Source organism: Nicotiana tabacum, chromosome 16 (assembly GCF_000715075.1).
Source record: "Nicotiana tabacum cultivar K326 chromosome 16, ASM71507v2, whole genome shotgun sequence".
Lineage (NCBI taxonomy): Eukaryota > Viridiplantae > Streptophyta > Magnoliopsida > Solanales > Solanaceae > Nicotiana > Nicotiana tabacum.
The window spans coordinates 131,376,033-131,390,174 of NC_134095.1; the positions used below are offsets into that span (position 1 = coordinate 131,376,033).

At 36.5% G+C, this 14,142-nt stretch overlaps 1 protein-coding gene across 1 annotated transcript; it reads right to left on the bottom strand.

The window, feature by feature from the left end:
• Positions 1 to 589: 589 nt before the first annotated feature.
• LOC107823962 (transcription factor BEE 3-like) lies at positions 590 to 3,100 on the bottom strand. The gene is made up of 6 exons (XM_075232479.1): positions 2,608 to 3,100; positions 2,264 to 2,386; positions 2,058 to 2,123; positions 1,804 to 1,872; positions 1,604 to 1,684; positions 590 to 902 (listed from the first exon to the last, which is right to left on the bottom strand). Exons 1-6 carry the CDS (start codon positions 3,004 to 3,006, stop codon positions 807 to 809), a joined length of 834 nt encoding a protein of 277 aa, XP_075088580.1. The 5' UTR covers positions 3,007 to 3,100; the 3' UTR covers positions 590 to 806.
• Between the last annotated feature and the right edge of the window lie 11,042 nt (positions 3,101 to 14,142).

Consider the following 14,142-nt stretch of genomic DNA (forward strand, 5'->3'; position numbering starts at 1 on the left):
TTTTATTATTTGGATGGGATCTGACATTCCTCAATCTTGCTTTAGACATTGTACTGAAGCTGTTGAAGGATCCTAGCCTTTGGACATTCATATAACCCAATTTTATTTGTAGGGTACACATTATATTGATACTTAATTTTTGAAATCTAGAAATATACAGACAATTCTACTTCATTAACTGATACACTGTATTTAGCTAATACCCCTCCACTTTCAAATATTAGTCTTCCTCGCAATATGAATTTGTTTCAAAATATTAGATGCTTCAAAAATCTGGAAGTATTTAATTGGTTCATTAGAACCATATAAAGCAACTTTTTTCTAACTTTATCCTAACTGGTCCAATTAGTGGAGTAACGTTTAAAAAGAAATAAATGATAGTTTAGAGAAATATTCAAAGGCAAAAACATAAAGGGATTTTTACATAAATAGCCGGTCGGATTTAGTGTTTACTTTTCCTAGTTGGTATACATAGATTATATACTGATTATAGACGATTAAACAGATATTATACATGGATTATAGATATATTATACATAAGGTAAAGTATACTCAAAGCTCATCCTCTAATTTTAACAGCGTAAATGGATTTTCTTCATAACACCACCATTTTTTGGAATAATTACTTAGAATACAAAAAGTGAAAAAGAACAAAAGATTGTTGAAATGAAAACAAATTAAGGGTTTACCAATAAGGAAGTTCAAAATACACTTAATTAATTATCTGCTACATATTATTGGGATGGTGTCAAGTGCGTATATTAATTTTCTTAGGCAGATTTTAAAGCATGATGTACATTAGTAGGTCAAAGAGGCCAAGATGTTTGAAACTGAGGAGGAAATACTCCATACCCTTCACCAACAATCTTCCCCATTCCTTGAGCTGCATACCCGTTTGTTCCCTACGTACAAATTTCATTTCTAATTAATGTCAACACAGGCATCAATTTGATGGAAAATGTCAAAAGATTCTACAATAAATAAGTGTGTGTATTGTATTGTATATGCATTAGGTAAAGTAGCTTAAATTTCAAGGTAATTCCAGCCTCTTACAATTTATTTGACCTTCTAATATAACTTAGCGGTGGCAAAATGAATTTTTTAAAAAATTATCCATTGATATTATCCGGTAAAAAATAGGTTGGATAATGAATTTTTAAAAATGAGTCCAATATGGATAATCCATATTACTCACTTAAAAAATGGATAACCTATGGGTTTAACTTTTATATTTACAAAGACTTAAATTGGAGGTTCCTTAAGTTTAGAAGATTAGGAATTCTCCCACAAGTGATTATATTCAAGAAGCCATGGATAATATAGATCAATATTCATATTATCCGCCGGTTAATTTATTTTCTATCCATATCAAAAATAGGTCAGGTCAAATAATTTATCTGTTTTTGCATTATTCGTTTTCGACATACTCATATCCGATCGACCTGTCCATTTGCCACCCCTAGGTATGCTTATATATCAACTACTAATGAGACTATGATACCTGTCTTGATAAACTTTTTCTCATTTCACAGAGAGGGGTGCCTTGATTTTCAGTAGTTCTACCTATAAAAAAGAACAGTGGAGGGAACGAAAAAAGGTGTACCTGCATTGAGTCCATATCATCCATCTCTGATGAGTTGAAGTCATAAAACAAACTTGCTGCTGATAGTTTCATTGAAAGAAACTTAAAACAGAAATTCAACGAAAAACAAAAGTATATTAGAGATAAGTTGGTCATTAACTATTATTCTAGACTTCGTGTAGCAATATGTAATAATATCATAGTAAGTCTATAAATCTTACATCAATTTGATTTTGCAATGAACGGACATAGTTGATTATTACATCCAACATCACTGCCATTCCCATAGTCTGCAAGAAGGATTTTAATTTGATTATTTACTACTATACAAGAATGATGATTTAAGGAAACCATAATACTAATTAATTTTTCTGCAATGGAAATATATTTGCAATAATTGCTCAAGAAGGATTTTGATTATTTGAAAATGAAATTAGAAAAGGTGTGTGTATGTGTGTATTGAGGAATTACTAACCTTGTAACATCCAGGAACTAGTTCTTGCAAGCATCTAAGCTTTTCATTTATTTTCTCCCTTCGAAGCTATGTCACAAACAAGAAATTAATCAAGATCATACTTTTACAAGTCTTTTTTATTTTCGTAGAAATTTTCTAGTGATGAGTACATGAGATAATTAAGCTGACAAATTATAACACAATATATTGAATTTATGAATACTTACTCTTTCTGCCAAACTATGACTATCAGTAGCTTGTCCTCTCTTTGCTCTAACATGAACAACTTCTCTTGGCTTCTCAGCTGCTTCTTTCTGATTATTTCTTTTTCTCTTTCTCCCTTCACAGCTCTATATATCACCAAGAAATATATGACACAATTCTTATAACACACAAAGAATAAAAGAGAAGAAGAATTAACATGCCCACCCAACTATTCAAACTAAATATAACTAGCTAGCAAATGTATAATATATGTATAACCGTGTATAATCTATATATAAATTGTAAATCCAGCCGGCTATCTGTGTAAAGGTCTAAAGAAAAGAAGCACATAAGTATTTATATTGACCTTGGCAGTTCCAGATACTAGAGGTGGAGGAGTTGGAATATTATTATTCAGCATGGACTCTGATTCCGGAATTGAATTCATATTACTACTGCAGCCATAATTACTTGGACCTCCCAAGGTAAAAAACTGAGCAGCAGCAGCTGGATCATACATATTCTGAGCAGAAATGGAACTTGAGAGATTCATATCAGTATGAAAAGCCATGTTTGGGAGCTGATGATGATTAGAAAAATCTTCATTTGATAAAGCCAAAAACCCATGTTGATTAATATTTGAGCTGAAATTCTCAGCTTCAAGGTTTATACTATTTAGGAGTTCCATATTATTTGAGTTCATAAAAGAGGAAGAAGAGGAAGAATTCAAAGCCTGAAAACGATCTGCAGCAGAATGATCACCCATGAAATTTGGTAGATCTTAATGTACTTTATATGATAGGATAGGTAATGGAATAGAACAAATGTAAGGGTACTAGTTTCTGTGCAAGGTTTTAAATACTACTCCCCACCTCTATTTTATGTGGTGATATTTGATCGAAATAAATAGGGAAATTTTGTTACCCTCTGCATCCCAATTGACGTGAGACTTTTTTTTAGTCTGTCCCAAAAAAAGAATGATATCCTTAAATTTTTCATTTTACCTTTAATATGAATGATGATTTATAGTTACATAACTTTATATGACTTGTTTTAAATCACAAGTTTCAAAAATTTTCTTTTATATTCTTAAACAATGTACCTAATTAAATATTATTACATAAAGTGAGATAGTTAAGCTTACTTTAATTATCAAAATGACCCTTACTATCAACAATTAAATATATAAGAGGTGTTGAGGGTTCCACATGTTCTCCATATTCTCTCTTTCCATAAAAAGGTGAACTTTTGTATACCGATTGATCCTACGGGCCATGTCATTTAGGATAAATTGAGGATAATATGGTAATAATTTTTAAACATATAAAAATATACTAATTGTTTTGGACAATTTGAAAAGAAAAATGTGTTAAATAATAGGGGGTTGGAGGGAGTAATATATAGGTAAATATTTATCCACACGTCATTTACATCAAATCATACTAATTTACCCATGATTAAGTAATTTAATAAGGGAAGTGGGTGTAATATACACTGAAAAAATAGTATTACGGAGCGAAACTTGAGAAGAGGTTTCTGAAATTATCTCTATAAATTTTTATCATAATATTTGTTCTTGAAACTATGGCAAGCAATTTAATGAATATTCGATGATTGGAGGAAATGGACTTGATTTTTGGGGAAATATAAAAGGAGATTCGTGGATGTAATCTCTTGATGGGTCCACTTCCATTTGATATATCAAGTAAATGGGACCATTACTCACTTTTGATTGAGTATGATCCAAATTGAGAATATCATTGAAGTCTTTTAATGGTTTGGCATTAAGTTGTTGGAAATGACAATAGTGTACATTCCCATTGACCACTTTAATCTTTCCACCTCGTACTAGTTATCACAGATTGATAAAGATAATAATGATAATAATATCCTGTCTATTGAGAAAATAATAGCACTTGATCCTGCACTATTATTTATATAAGCGGATTCAGGATTTAATATTTATAATATATATATATATAGTGAATTTCTCAACAGACATACAAACAAGAAATTATGAGGTTCTGCTGAACCTAAACTTTCCAATTCCCATGCATGCTAGCTCTACCCCTTAATATTAATATTAGTCGATAATATTTTTTTTTAAAATTTTTGCGGTACTTGGAAGTCAAAGGTAGTTTTGGCTTTGATCAACAAACCTAGTTGGATGAAAACTAAAATAGCTTGAGGACTAATATTTTTATCGAATTCTCAATTAATATTTATCACATAAAATACATCTATAATTACCTTCAATTACAGTTGTCTCATATATGTATATCAAGTTAGTTACTATTTCTTTTGAATTCTCAATTAAATATTTTTCACAAAAAATATCTATAATAACTATCTTCAATTGTAGTTGTTCTTATATATATATATAATTATATAATTATTTTGTAAGTGGCAATTATGATGCAAAATATTCGAATATGTAGCATATATCTTTTAAGATTGAAGGTACTAAAGTACGATATTGACAAGTGTGATGGAACTCCACACAAGTACTTGGTGACAATCATATACATTCCTATCAGCATTTTCATCATCATACCCAAGATCCACTTATTTTCGTCTGTCATTTTCAAGTCCTAATTAAAGCTAGGATTTTAAAAAAAGTCACTCTTTTTTTGGCTACTTTATCAACGAATTTCCAGAAGTATAAAGGATGCATGAAATTTACTGATGCAGAGAAAAAACTAAAAAGAAGGATTAGACAATCAAGAGTTTCCGTTCTGGTCATTTTTGTACAATTGGAACTTGACTGAAATTGTACCACTTCATCTCCCAACGTATGATGATCCATAACTTTTTTATAGGACCACAAACAGGGCACAGAGTCTTGGACATGGAAACATGGCAAAGTTTATACCCCTTACACAGCAGTTTATAACGTTAGAACTATATGAAACTCATGTAATAAAGCTGGCTGCTGAAACTAACATTTCTTTAAAATTGTAGTGCGCTAGTAAGTTAGCGTTCATCTGACCGGTGACGGACTCAGAAATTTTACTAAATTGTATCAAAATATTAAAAAGTAAACACACGAAGAAAATAAGGGGAGTAAACATATTGTACATATGCATAAAAATAAAATTTTGACCTAGCTAACAAGTATAATTTGCCAACAAAAAGGTATCAATTGACACCCCTTAGCATAAAGTGGCTCCGCCACTAACCTCGACCATTTTATAAAATACGTACTACCTTCCACCAGTACAGATATCAAATAATACTGTTCACCAAGACTTAAGTAGATGAGAAGAAATTACGGATATCATTTGTGTCTACTGAACTTTGATCTCCAATTATCTTCACCAATTTCATTAACTGCTGTCAAAACAGTTTTTTCTCGTAATGTTGCATTTTCTTGCATTCAACTGTTTCCTATGACACAAGCTATGATAAAATTCTCTTAGCATCAATCACACTTAGAGTTAGTAAGTAGTAATTTTTTTTCACTATATCCTCCTTTAAATACTCTGGAGAGGCACATAAACCTTCACCAGTCTTAAGTAAAATTCTCAAAATTGATACCATTAACATCGGCTATTAGACATCAATTTTTCAGTAAATGTAAAATGCTTTTACCAACATGAATAAATTAGCGCAATGCACTGATTATTGATTGTTATAAACAAAATTGTATTTAAGGTGAATGTCTATATTTTAGAGAGATTTTAGGAATTTTACTTGGTCTCTAAGTCACTGTTTCCCTATAAATAGAGAAGTCCTATTCCATTATAATTCATCTCAAAGCAATAAGAATTCTCTCCCTCTTTCTTTGCAATATTCTTCTTTTATTGTTTCATTACACGTTATCAGCACGCGACTCTACCGTCTCAAGAAGCTCTTTGAGAAGACTAAGCAAATATGGATATCTCAAAAAGCAAACTTGGATCAAAGTTTAATTGTAAAAATATTTGTTTGATTGATTCATGTACGACACATACAATATTCAAAGAGAAGAAATATTTCTCTCATTTAAGTATGTGTAAGACAGATGTTACTATAATCTCTGGTAGTAGTAATCTAATTGAAGGCTCTGGAAGAGCTACTATAACTTTGTCTGGGGGAACAATATTTATCATAGATAATGCATTATTCTCCTCCAAGTCCAAGAGGAACTTGTTGAGTTTTAAAGATATCCGCCAAAATGTATCATATTGAGACAATAGATGAGAATGATCTTGAATATCTCATCGTTACCAAAAATATCTTTGGTCAGAAGAGGGTTATTGAGAAGTTCCCATTATTATCTTATGGTCTGTATTGGACAAGAATTAGTGCAATTGAGGCACATTCTATCGTAAACCAAAAGGTTACTGATTCCAATACTATTGTACTTTGGCACGATCGATTGGGACATCCTGGATCAATTATGATGAGACGAATTATAGAGAACTCAAATGGGCATCCATTAAAGAATTTAAAGATTCTTGTAAATAATGATTTTTCTTGCATTTCCTGTTATCAAGGCAAGTTGATTATTAGACCATCACCAACAAAGGTTGGGATTGAGTCCCATGCATTTTTGGAACGTATACAAGGGGATATTTGTGGACCTATTCACCCACCTAGTGGGTCGTTTAGATATTTTATGGTCTTAATAGATGCATCTTCTAGATGGTATCATGTGTGCCTATTGTCATCTCGCAACCTGGCATTTGCAAAATTAATGACACAGATAATCTGATTACGGGCATAATTTTTCGATAATCCAATTAAATCTATTAGACTCGATAATACTGCTGAGTTTTCATCACAAACATTTAATGATTATTGCTTATCAATTGGGATAAAAATGGAACATCTTGTAGCTCATGTTCACAGTCAAAATAGCCTTGCAGAGTCTTTGATTAAACGTCTGCAATTGATAGCAAGACCGTTACTCATGAAAACGAGGTTACCCACTTCTGTTTGGGGTCATGCCATTTTGCATGCAGCAATGCTAATTCGTATCAGACCGACAAATTATTATAAATATTCCCGTTGCAATTAGTGTTGAGTCATGAACCTAATATATCTCATTTAAGAATTTTTGGATGCGCAGTATATGTTCTTGTAGACAAAAACCGTCATATCGCACCAAAATGGGTCCTCAAAGAAGATTAGGAATATATGTTGAGTTTGAATCGCCCTCCATTATTCTCTACCTAGAAACATTAACGGAGAATTTGTTCACTGCTCGATTTGTAGATTGTCAATTCGCTGATGTATTTTTTCCAAAATTAGGGGGAGAAATTAGTGGAATCAAACGAGAAATTTCATAGAAAAATCCATCATTGTCTCATCTTGATCCATGTGCATCTATTTATAGAAAAAGAGGTGCAAAAGATTAACCATTTACAGAAAATAACAAATTAAATGTCAGATGTATTTACGGATCTGAAAAGGATAACAAAATCACATATCCCTGCTGTCACGACCCAATTCCCGAACCCGGTCGTGATGGTGCCTCTCGTGAAGACAAGGCCAGCCAAACTAAACAGAACACCTCTCGTAAACAGTTAAATATCATAAACAGTAATAACATATACTATAATATTCATAAATTACGAAATTTAACAAAACAACAGTAGAAACCATCCCGACACAGCCCAAACCAGGGTGTCACAAGTCACAAGCATCTATAAGAATGAAATTTCCACTTTACAGTCCAGAAATACACTGAACAAGAATAATGAATAACATAGAAAGACAGTGGTGCTGCGAACGCTGGCAGTCACCTCGCTAAAACCTCCACAACTCTGACTCCACACAGCCAATACCCGCTACCGGGTGAAAATAAAATACCTGCAACTGCACGCGAGGTGCAGGGAGTAAAGTGAGTACTCCAACTCAGTGAGTAATAAAGGTAAATAATAACTGAGCAGCAAGAAACCACGTAAAGCAACCGACATGCTATATAGAAGCAGTGTAAAAACTCCTTGAGAAAAACCAGTGAAACTGTGAATTCTTCAGAAAATACCTTGGCTCAGTTTTAAACCTCTTTTGAAAATGATCTTTTTCAATAGTTGTGAAATAATTTCAAAACAATTAGTGCCGCTATGCACAGAAATCCGCCCCTCGGGCACAAATATCACAGTTAAACAAGTAAAAGACAAGTAAGTATGCAAAATGAACACATAAACCTCGCCCCTCGGGCAATCATATAGAATAGTAGCAGCCCCTCGGGCACAATTAGTTCCTGGTCAGCCATTGTTACCTGACCGCACGGTGTTATTCCTGGTCAGCCATTGTTACCTGACCAAATTGCATCATACAGTATCATTGTTACCACTATTTCAAATCACATGGGTACCCGCGCTCACTGTGGGTGTGCAGACTCCGGAGGGGCTCCTACAGCCCAAACGCAATAACAAGCCATCTCGTGGCATCAATCAAGTCCTGGTCAGTCATTGTTACTTGACCAATTTATACCATACAGTGTCATTGTTACCACTGTTTCAAGTCACATCATACAGTGTCATTGTTACCACTGTTTCAAGTCATATCATACAGTGTCATTGTTACCACTGTTTCAAGTCACTTCTGCGGCGCGCAGCCCGATCCTTGCTTAGTCCAGAAATTATAATAAGCCCCTTGGGCACTTGTAAAATAGTATTTTCCAGCCCGAAATATCATTTAGAAATATCATTTAAGTTTTCAAATCTTAGAAATATGGCTGAGTTGCAAAACAGTATTTAAAACCTTGAACTGAGATCCAATAATATGCAACATATGCAAAAATAGTGATATCAATCCCTGAAGGATTCAAATAATTGGCGCGAAGCCCAGATATATCAAATAAATCCAAGTAGGAGGATTATCAAGTAAGGTCTAGCCGAAAACACAGAAGAAACATCTCTCGGGACGGACCAAGTCACAATCCCCAATAACAAACGACCCCGCACTCGTCATAGGGTGCGTGTCTCACCTCACTATAGCACTACGATGTGCAAATCCGGGGTTTCAAACCCTCAGGATATTATTTACAATCATTACTCACCTCGAACCGGTGAAATCTCTAGCTCGCGACGCCTTTTCCCCTCCAATCGACCTCCACGCGCGTCGAATCTAACCAAAATCAGAGCGAATACATCATAATATGCTAAGGGGACAATACCCAATCGAAAACAATCGAAAAATATCAAGAATCTCGAAATTAGCAAAACCCGAGCCCGGGCCCACGTCTTGGAATCGGGTAAAATTTACATTTTTAGAATCATCATGCCCTCACGAGTCTAACCATACCAAAATTATCCAATTCTGATACCATTTGGTCATTCAAATCATCATTTTACACTTTTGAAAGGTTTCACAATTTTCTTCCCAAATTCCATCTCAAATCACGAATTAAATGATGAATTCAGTGATAGATTCATGTATTCTAGCCAAATCTGAGTTAAAATCACTTACCCCGATGAGTTCCTTGAAAACCCTTCGAAAAATCACCAAAATCCGAGCTCTCTAGGTCAAAACATTAAATAAAACTCAAAACCTCGTATTTATATAGTACCCTTCGGATTCCGACACCGCTGACCGCATAAAAATGACCGCGGTCCGCGCAAAAATGACTGCGGCCGCGCAGCTTTTGACTGCAGTGACATGCTTTAGTATTTTGGCCATAACTTTCTCTAAAGGTGTCCAAATTACGATATCTTTACCTTTCTGGAAACTAGACACGAAGGGCTACAGCTTTCGTTTTTGAATCACCTCAAAATTCCTTGTGGATCAAAAGATATGAACCTCCTAAGTAGGACCAGCAACCTGCAGTCTTCAGTGACCGCGGTCCGCGCCCACTTTGACGCGGTCAGCGCTGGCCAGCGCGCGAAAAGGAGCGCGGTCCGCGCCACAACTGCTGCCCCCTCCATTTTCTAAGTTCCGAGGTGTCCGTACTCGCTCAAAACTCACCCGAAACATGCCCGAGGCCCCCGGGACCTCAACCAAAAGCACCAACGCGTCCTAAACATTATTCAATCTCGTTCCAATCATCAAAACACCTTGACTAACACCAAAAATCCTCAAATCACATCGAATTCAAGCCTATGCATCTCAAGAACTTTCAAATTCCATTTTTTATCAAAAACCCAACCAAACCACGTCCGAATGACCTCAAATTTTGCAGACAAGTCCAAAATGACATAACGAAGTTACAGAAACTCTCGGAATTCCATTCCGACCCTCGGATCAAAATCTCACCTATCAACCGGAATTCGCCAAAATACGAACTTCCGCCAATTCAAGCCTAATTCTACACCGCACCTCCAAAACCACTTCTGATCACTCTCCTAAGTCACAAATCACCTCCCGAAGCTAACCGAACCATCAGAACCCACATCCGAACCCTTTAACACATAAGTCAACATCCGGTTAACTTTTCCAAAATAAGTCTTCCTTAAAGAGACTAAGTGTCTCATTTCCTATCAAAACCAATCCGATTTAACTCTAACACACCGAAGACTGATAACGAAACATGAAGAAGCATAAAATGGGAAAGACGAAGCGGTTCTCATGAGACGACGGGTTGGGTCGTCACATCCTCCCCAACTTAAACAAACGCTCATCCTCGAGCGTACCCAGAGTTATCCTAGAAGCTAACCAATAGCTGAATGACCTTACCAAGAATATACCCGGGGGTGATCCTACGTCACCCTATCTCGCATAGGTCCGATAACACAACATAGCTGAAATTTCACAATCCATCTAGTCTATAAACCATAGAACCACATTGCACTTTCCGAAATCATACACAAGATCCGATCCTCACATCCATACTTAGAATAGGCCCGAACCAGCTATAATAACCCTCAATCATATGATATACTATATAACCCTAACACTCGAAACAATAACTTCTATTCACAACAGTTGCCCACAGTGCCCGAATACCGGTAGGAAACCTCTTATCAACTAAGGTCTTATTCTAACACTTCCATATACTGCCAACGATAAACGAAACACGCAACAAACCATAACCATTTCTCAGATCAACCACTCATGAAGCCACTTCCCTTTTGACTAATACCATAACAGGTTTCTAAGCCGAACCTCGATATTATCCTTCTAACAAGCTGAAATCAAATCTGTTCGTATTCATTAATGACCCCAACGATCACCTCGAATCCAACACACCACTCTGGTGATATGACGCCTCAATACAGGCCTAAGCCACAACTTGTATAATACACGCACCAATAAGAAACGGTCTGAACATACTTAAATCATAAAAAAAAATGACTCAAACGAAAGAGATGTACCTCAAGCTCATCAATACCATCACAACACAAGGCTGAGACCCCGTCTCACATCATATAAATAGAACACTGAATCCACCCCGAAAGGTCATATCTCCATGTGGCCTCGCTACAACGCGCGATCCTATTCAATCACTGTTATACATAAAATACCTACAGTCACCATGCTTTAAATCGACAGCCACGCACAATTTGATGTTTGAAACCAAAGTAGATCATTACACCCACGGTGAAACAAGTAGCATATACCATGCAAACCCGATAGGACGTAACCGGTACGCCATCTACTGAGCAACACCCAATTATTCTTCCGCTCGACTTCCACTATGAACCCCAACAGAATCGCACCATTGGTGCCCATAACCAATAAATCATAACGTCTCGCAACACAGAAGGCAACTCACGGACCTCCCGATCACTAATAGGCTCAATAACGGTCGAGTCAACCTAACCCTCAACGATACAATTCGGAGCCAACCGAGCCGACTCAAGCTAGAACACGCATCCACATTAGCTTGCCAACGAACTCTTTACCGAGGAAGCCTGAAGCCGCTTCTTCCACTACCATAACTCCTGCCGGAGTCATACGATACGGTTCCCGGCACCAAATCAATACCGAAATCCACAACTCCGTCCGGCGACATGCCCGGCCACAAGAAACATATTCGAAAAGTCCTTCAACATCAGAACTGAATCAATGATGGCAACCTCTGCGCTGACATCCATCACGAGTCCCAAATAAGGAAAGCAACCCTTCCCAGCCGTCCGCTGGTTCTTTGAAACATAAAACACTCTACTAGAGCATACTCCGACACACCTCGCCACTCACCTTGTGGCATTTCCGGCATAGCCCATAACGCAATAATCCATAATAACCCAACACTGAGAAATCCAGTCTAAACCCCGATATCATATCCAAAATCTGATATACCAGAAAAGGAAAGGTCCACTCGGGGCCCCAAATCCCGATAGCCGTTACACACGATCCACAATCACAACATAGCATGAATATGAGAACTTTCGTCTTCAAATCCACGCGACACATGAATCACTACATCATATCCCAATTTCACCGTCCGAAAGCATACCACACCTTAATACCCAATAATTCTACGATAGACTCTAAAAGTTCCCTGTACTACCAAGCCAACCCGAATATCACCAGTCGATCTAATAAGAAAGTGCCGCAATACCACCGAAGTTCCATCCATTTAATCACATTGCCCTTTTCCTGAAACATATACTCTCGTCAAATCACTTTCAAATAGCAGTACCATTTTCCTTGATTATCTGAGGCTACCCACTGCCTAAGTGTTTCATGAGCTTCCTTTCTGAACCGAACTGTAACCTAACACACGCAAGTCTCGGTCCTCCACAACATACCGCATATAACATACCATCCGAGGATACATGAAAACCTTACCTCCCTTCCGGGCCACAGACATCTATGCTCTCTTGACTCAAGAACTTCCATCGATCCCATCTAGAAGAAAAATCATTACACATCCCATGTCTCTCATATTCATAGAAAATGTACCTCTTCAACCACGGTAGAAATCAACAAGAACTCTTTCAATTCCGTTTGCATAAATTAAACTGCCAGGACGGAATCCTTCTAACTCGACCAAGCTAAGCAAGCCAACAAAACCCAAGAGTATTGCTACAAAGTACTTGTATGAACTCATTACCTCGAACACATACCAAGAATTAATCATACCTTTACCATACCGATCCGGTCTACTATCAAGCTATTCCATCTATCTAAATTTCCTTTTGATTCATATTCAATTTGATATTTATCCTTGCTGTAGCACCACAATTCCTCAACCCAGGCTCACTACGTGATACCCAAGCACAAGACCACACCGTCTAAGACCCATAAGCCACTGAATCCTCTCTCAATTATTTCCAGATACCCCACATTCCAACATACTTCACTCCGAAGAACTTCCTGCGAATCTAAATCCGTTACCTTTGCTTTCCTGATACTGATACATAGGATCTTATAATCGATATAGAGATATCATAAGTCTTGACCTCATCCAATGAAAACACAGTTTCTAACCCCATATACAACTTTAAGATACCCAATTGTTACATGTGGAACCTCGAACACATTAGGACTATTTTCGAGAGTCATTCACTCTATTCAACTTGCATTTAGCCTGCTCAACTAACAAAACCACCTGTGCCTCATTAGCACTCTGACACCGCAAGATACAACCTTATCCCAATACAATCAAGCATCTTCCTTCTCTATACGTTGAGCATTCTTTACAACAGCTCAAGACATCCTATTATTTTCACACATCTACGAAGCACCATATAACCTTTATTAAAATTTTCCTTCACTCGTGCCATTTTCGGCTCAATTTCCACTCGCCAGCAGACCTCAATTCAAAACCAGCATAGTAATACCACCGTACAATCAGCTGACCAATAACAAGCTTCCCAACTTGGCTCGAAGCCATAGATCAGAACACACAATACTCATAACGTGTATACTCAACCGCTGCCTTAATACCATAGTGAGATTAAACTCAAATCATTTGTAAGCTTGTGAAAACACAGATCATCTAGTACTTTAAATCTTCTACAAATCTCGCATTCATCCTCGCAACAGTTAAGCTCACTCTCTTGTGCGACCCCAAAATTTCAAACTT